The 6,963-nt window shown below is 30.3% G+C and overlaps 1 protein-coding gene across 1 annotated transcript in view; it reads right to left on the reverse strand.

Annotated features, from left to right (window-relative positions):
• Positions 1–6,963, reverse strand: part of LOC105363701 (transmembrane channel-like protein 3) — a 19,624-nt gene that overhangs the window by 5,005 nt on the left and 7,656 nt on the right. The window contains exons 3-8 of the mRNA XM_011501451.1: positions 6,486–6,732; positions 5,502–5,690; positions 4,465–4,706; positions 3,291–3,482; positions 2,930–3,181; positions 165–234 (exon numbers count right to left, since the gene is read on the reverse strand). Coding sequence (XP_011499753.1) covers positions 165–234; positions 2,930–3,181; positions 3,291–3,482; positions 4,465–4,706; positions 5,502–5,690; positions 6,486–6,732 — 1,192 coding nt within the window. The remainder of the gene's footprint in view (positions 1–164; positions 235–2,929; positions 3,182–3,290; positions 3,483–4,464; positions 4,707–5,501; positions 5,691–6,485; positions 6,733–6,963) is intronic.

Consider the following 6,963-nt stretch of genomic DNA (forward strand, 5'->3'; position numbering starts at 1 on the left):
GAAGGAAGAGATTAAGAGAATTCAATATTAATGGATAAAATGAAAATCTATTTTTCATGCCATCTGAAGCCATGAATTATTTACATAATGAGAAAACAAATATTTTCTTAATTTAAATAATTAATCTGTTTAAATCATAGTAATACTCGAGTAATAAAACTTACCGATGAATTGATTTTTTTGAAGAGAGCATATATTAAAGAATACATATTGAGTAGATTCAAAATCATTATGCTGAAACAAAAAGAAAAATATATATTAATATATTATTGTCACTTGTACATATTTTCATTGCAAATATTATAAATATTAATATTGTTGGCGCCAACTGCAAGCGAAATATTGGTTGAGACTAATAATAATTTTCTGCATTTGCGAACGAAATCAGAAAATGTATGAGCACATTTATTATTATAAAAGTATTATGAAAATTAAAATAAGGAAAAGAACAATAGTATTTTATGACAAAATTTAGAAGTCTTAGATAAAAAATTTATTTAGGTATGTAAATATTATTACTTATAAAAAAAAAAAAAAAAAAAAAATGGAAAGATGATAACTATTTTATGATATAAGCTTATATTGCTATATATGCAAGATGAAATTGAAGTTTTTTTTTAATTATTTTTGTGGCTTACACGAGCGTCAATCAAAAATATTAGTATGGAATTGCTAATCACTTTATGAAAATATACATTGTTTATAATCCATTGTTAGATGTTACAATTAAAAAAAAGAAAATAAAAATGTTGATAGCAAGCAAGACAAGAAAATTAACGACTAGCCTGTAATAAAATTGATATTCTAAATCATTTAGCCGTTGTAAATAGGACAGAGGAATTTCCAGCTCTAAAAATCAGTTTTCATCGTAAATATTTACTGATATCAACTAAAATTTATAATTCAAGTTCAACACAATAGATGATTTGATCGGTTTTTATTATATTCAACGCTTCAATGAAGAGAAAAATCACCGAATATAAGTAATAAGGTAAAATTAACACAATGAATATAATTGTAGAATATTAATTACATTAATATTTTAATTACAGAGACGAATTATTATATAATAGATGTATTAGTAAATTAGTAAGGAGCACATTGAACGTAAAATATTGAAACCAATCTGTGATATTTCACGTTTTGTGATCCTTGAGTTACAATTTGACGCTCGCACTTCCAATACAAATGTCTGTATTTAAAAGTTGCGATATGCGTTAGGAAGTGAAATAATTTATAACGATATATTGAATCATTGAAAATTGCTATTATATAATAATATAAGATATATATGTATATTTTATTACAGTTAGAAGCATAAACTTAATAAAGTAATGGAACATGTAGTTGAAAAAGTAACATATTGAATAGATATGATCGAATAGTTCAATTCAAATTTTTTATTTTATCTTTTATTAGATTTAGAAGATTAATTGTGAAAATAACATAGAATTCAAATTACATATTATATGTTATTCAAAGTTCAAAAATTTACATTACTAAGCATAAAAAGAATTCAATTATTTTATGGGATTGCTTGATAGATTAAGAGTACTTTGTAATGAATTTATATCCATAATTCCTCGATTTATGAATTATGAAAAGGAACTTGTGCGATAAAAAATTACTATTTATATTACAATTAATTAATTAATATATTGTAATCACATACAGACATCGAACGAAGTCGTTAAAATTTTTAGAGCATGTGTCTCTTTCTAGTCGAGTGATGATTCCGCACGAACGGCGGCATATGTTCACATTTCAATAGGTTTTTTTTTTGTTTTTCTTTATTTTTAATTGATTCTACTCGAATCTTATCATCCCGTTTTAACGATAAACGATTTTTAATAAATAAATTTACAATCCGAATATCTAATAATTAAAAAACATTTTATGTAACACAAATAGCATCATGCTTGAGTACATTTGATATGAAATTGATGATTTCGTTCCTATAGTGTATTTGTAGAAAATCATGGAAAATAGAATATCATTCAAGGTTGCAAGCAACTAGCTAGTTAGCTAAGGTTTTTATTATTATTTTGAATTTTATAGAGACTACGCCAAATACCTTTATGATAAGTTTAATCGATTATCAGCATAATAACGACAATTGATATAGTAATAATTCCCAGTTATTGTAAAATTTTGAAGGGGCTAACTAACTATTCCAGCTTCCGATAATCTCGGATGATGACAGAACGTAGAACTTACTGTTAAGGAATTTGAAGTGGGGCTTAGGAGATTTTGGCAGTGTCAAAATGGTAAAGCCACGTACTCGAACTATGCAATCACATACTAATGGATATACAACACGTTGTATCCACGTAGCAAATATTTATTATCAATTTCTTAGATATAAGTGTCAAAATGAAGATATTCAATGATGAATGAATGATCGTTACGGATTTAATAACGTCGAAGCTTGCATTAATCGCGATTATATTGATCTTTAATTGACCTTGAAAATAAATATGCATCTACCTTCGAATCCTGTAATTTTTATCAAAAATGGCTTTGTTCGTAAAAATCAACGCAGATTATCGGAAGGATTATTAAGATCCTGAAAATTCCTATAAATGTCATATTTTCATTTATCCATGCTATAATATAATAAACCATAAATAATCAAAGCATACGTATTTTGAATTTGCAAGAAAATTTTATAAGCATTTTATTTATATATTCGGCTTTATGAAATATATGTGCAAATATATATTTAAATGCTAGTCGTTACTACGATTTAATTCTCCATAAAGTCTTGATCTTACCATTATCTATGAATATTCAAGTATAGCAATTAAATAAATTTTAACGCATTATGACGAGATATATTAAATACATCGTAATAGAGCAGATTTCGATAGCCAAATTCATTTACATTAATCACTACACACAAATGATTGATATGACCTCGGAGACATACCGTCCGAGCTGCAGTCGTAACTGCTTCCGTGGATGATGACTTTCAATGATACCGAGAACCTCAAATAATATGGGGAAGCTGTAGGAAATGAGAGTCATGACGACGGTGATTTCATTCTGACGCCACCAGTTCCTATTTGTATCTTCGATGTTCTCGCTTCGCTCAACGACTTCCACAACCGCGTAAGCCGAAATCGCCAGCATTCCCATAACCAATAGATTTACGAAAATCCGTATGCTTATGATTTTCCAGCTGTGAATATAAAATTGACGCGTGGATGAAGCCAAATGATACAGAACGACGAAAATTATACTTAAATGCTACAAGGTAAAGTAAAATGAAATACTCCGGCCACTCTCACTTTCGTTCATCTCGGTGCTTTTCCGATTCTTCAAGAAGAGCTTCCTTCAAGCCCAGGACGATACTCCCTATGCGGTTGTTGGCTGTCTCAGCATTGCCGATCATGAAATCCCAGCCAGTGAAGAGCTTCCATGAAAACGCGCACTCGTCCTCCTTCTCCGAAAGTTTGCTCATGCGTGAATTTTTCGCCATTCTGCAGAAAGTTTCGATGGGACGGCGGATTATTATTTCGCTCTCGATTTTCTAAGAGGAATTTTGAATCAGGGATCCACATAATGAATATATAACGAACTCGAGACAAATACTAAATCTTTAACAGCTACCGAAAATTGGCTCAATATATATTGCCGCTTGCCTTATTAATGCAGACAATTTGAATTTGACCGTAATGTCGGCGATGGTAATTGATCATTAAATCTACGTGACAATTCAATATTAACCATGAGTTTAGATTTTGTCATGTTAATCGAGTCTCACATGTCAATAAAATAATAATAAAGTCGTGCAATGATACAGGTAATTGCAAGCTCTTTATTACAATTTAACAAAGGCATTACATAAGTAGCTTACTATTTTTAATAATAAATAAATAACGTGCTAGACAGCTTTATCTTTATGTATATGTATATAATAAGAAAGAAAAAAAGGGAAAATGAGCATAAAAATATTTTAATAACTTACAATTAAACTTTATTTAATCCCAAATACATTATATTTAATGGTAGCATCATGTTCAAAATTTACATAATTTATAATTCAGCCGTATCGTTTTATTCTTTACTAAATAGCTTAATAGCTAATTTAAAAATTATACTAAGCTATATTGACAATGAAAGAAATAATGACTTTTAATTCGTCGTGATTTTAAAAAGTAAAAATGAAAATTGAAAAAAACTGAAATAACTTGAAACATTCGTAAAGACTCACGATCTTTATGCCATTTCATTTAAACATCCCTTATGTAAAGTATAAATGAAACATTGCTTTGACATTATTTGTGAACGAAAAATTCAAAAAATTATGTTTATTTTGATAAAGTTGAAAATTAATTGATCGCTTGAAAAAAAAACAAAAAAGCATAATTCATTTCCTAATGGAATCCACTTGACATTACCGGCATTCCAACAAAACTTCTACTATCTTCTTAACAAAGCTCTTATCTCCCTACTACTCACTTCCGTAAAATCACTACGAAGCTGTAGGTGTACACGACTAGGTTGACGACGAAATAAGCCAGAGGAAGTTTGTATGCTTTGTAGGTATGTTGATTCGCATACCAGCCGTAGAAAAATGGCGAATACTTGAGATTTCCTTCGAACTCCCACAGTGTGAGCAGATGGTTGGATTTTACCTGCTCTTCTGGTAACATGGTTTTCCGTTCACCGGCAATGGTTGCATTTTGCAATGTAGCCAATAACTAAAAAATTTGCGTTACTTGAAAGTAGCGTTAATTTTTTTTAACTCGAGTGAAGTTAATACGTGTAAATTCTTAGTGAAAAATGGAGAATAATCAATTAGTACGCGATGTGTCAAGTTTATCAAGCGCTTGATGCTTTATTTCGTGAAATGCCAATGACAGTTTTATATAACGATGATTATGGTAATTTTATGTAAAATTATTTTTACTTGGTTCTAACGCGGGAACTTTAAGAATATCAAAAGTAGCAACTCGCAAATTGCAAATTTAGAATTTTTGATAAAATATCTGATTAAGCGCACATGTACGTATTCATATTTATATATATTTATTGCCAACGGGCATATTAATTTTTATGTAATACATTTACTTTTTATAACAAACATTAAATTACCATTGGCTTTTCATGCAATTATAATTAATTTTAAATAGTTCTTCAAATTTAGATATTATACCGCCAAACTATATTTTAAATCGAATATACTAATTGACGTAAATATAAGTTTATTCACACACCCTTGCAATCGTTTATTTATTTATTTATTGTATCTCTTTTTTTATTTCCATTATCGAGGCTCTTTTATTTTAACAAATTTAAATATAATATAACATTTAAGCAACGTCATTTGAAGACGAGGGTAATTTTTTTTTTATAAAAACGAAGATTTGTAAATTTTTTGTTCTTCAAATGAAATTAATTCTATAAGTTATTGTTAATTCTTTTCTTTGTCATTTTGCGTTGTATTTTCAGAAAGTAGTAAGAAAGTAGGGTTTGATAAGTAATTTTCTCTTTACCTCCGGTATAGCAACGAAGGTAACCAGTGTTGCTGAAATGACAAGGTTGATCCAAAAAAGCCACCGAAGAAAAATAAAATACGATGCAACAGCTGAACCGAATTGAGATTCGATTTGCTTTATGCGTCGCTCCCAAGGTACCAGAAACGTCTTTAGGTTGATTATCTCTCGTTTGAAATACTGCCAATTCTATTGATTTCAATGTATCATTCAATTTTCATTTCTTCAACATACTTCCAATAATTAATTAATAATAACAACAACAACAACAACAACAACAATAATAATAATAATAAATACATAAATCAACTCCACAGAAGAAAACAAATTGGGAATGGTAGATTCAATTCTATAGATTTTTTATCATTGTGCATAGGATAAAAAAGAATTACTACTTTATTGTTAGATCGTAGAGTCGTATTTGAATGTGCACTCTTTACTGTCAATACCATTTTTTTTTTATTCTCATCAACACCCTAGACGTACTTGAATTTTGAAAAGAGAGTTTAAAAAAATTCACTTTAAAGACTAGAAGTATTACGATGTAACTTAAACATAATAGGCATCGAAAATTTAAAGAATGTATATTTTCTTTCGTACGCATTTGCAAATGTGCGCATTTAATTGGAAGAGATTTTATATCAATTAGATTCACAATATTATACCGTTCGAACATATCATTTGGCCAAAAGATTCTTCAAAATCGTGACTTATTATTGACATTAAAAATACACCATATTATTTGCGTATAATAATGAATTGCATAACATTAACATTATGTATATTATAAAAAGCATTATATTTGAATTTGTTGCATGTCTATGTGCAAGAAAAACGAATGCCATTGGATTCCCCATTAAAGTATTGCCGGTGTGCTTTTGCAAAAGGTAGAGAGAGAATCCTTTCTACAGTAAATAAACCCCAACAACCCGATCAAACCCTAGGTGCTGCTGATTCATCGAAGAAGATGAAGAAGAAGTATACCTTGTTGAGGAGTATCGACGCCCGGGCGATCGCGTCCCGGGTGCTGCGCGTCTGCGCGAGTCTCTCCTGCAGTGCACCTTCGTGCTTCCTCACGTACGCCTTCGCCTGGCGCACGAGTTTCAGCTTCTTCCTGAGCGGCCAAGGCTGCTGTTTAACGCCACTCAGCACCTCCTTATGCAGTTTCAGGTTCTCGAAGATCTGCTGCTCCTCGATACCGCCGCCGCTGTCTTCAATCGATATGGCGGTGCTACAGATTCAAAGTGATTATCAGTCGGTGGTTTTTGGACGTGACAAGACAAGACGTCAGATAGGGACGTTTAATTTTGAAATTGATGAGCTGGAACTTTTTGTAAAATGACAACAAATCGCGAACTTATAATTTTCTATTTTATTCGAAAAAAATTAATTCGATGAAAATAAATATAAATAAAAGGGGGGGGGGGGGTAAGCGGCGGCAAAAAAAAACCGGCGAACTCTG

Source organism: Ceratosolen solmsi, unplaced genomic scaffold, assembly GCF_000503995.2.
Source record: "Ceratosolen solmsi marchali unplaced genomic scaffold, CerSol_1.0 scaffold3, whole genome shotgun sequence".
NCBI classification, from domain to species: Eukaryota; Metazoa; Arthropoda; class Insecta; order Hymenoptera; family Agaonidae; genus Ceratosolen; species Ceratosolen solmsi.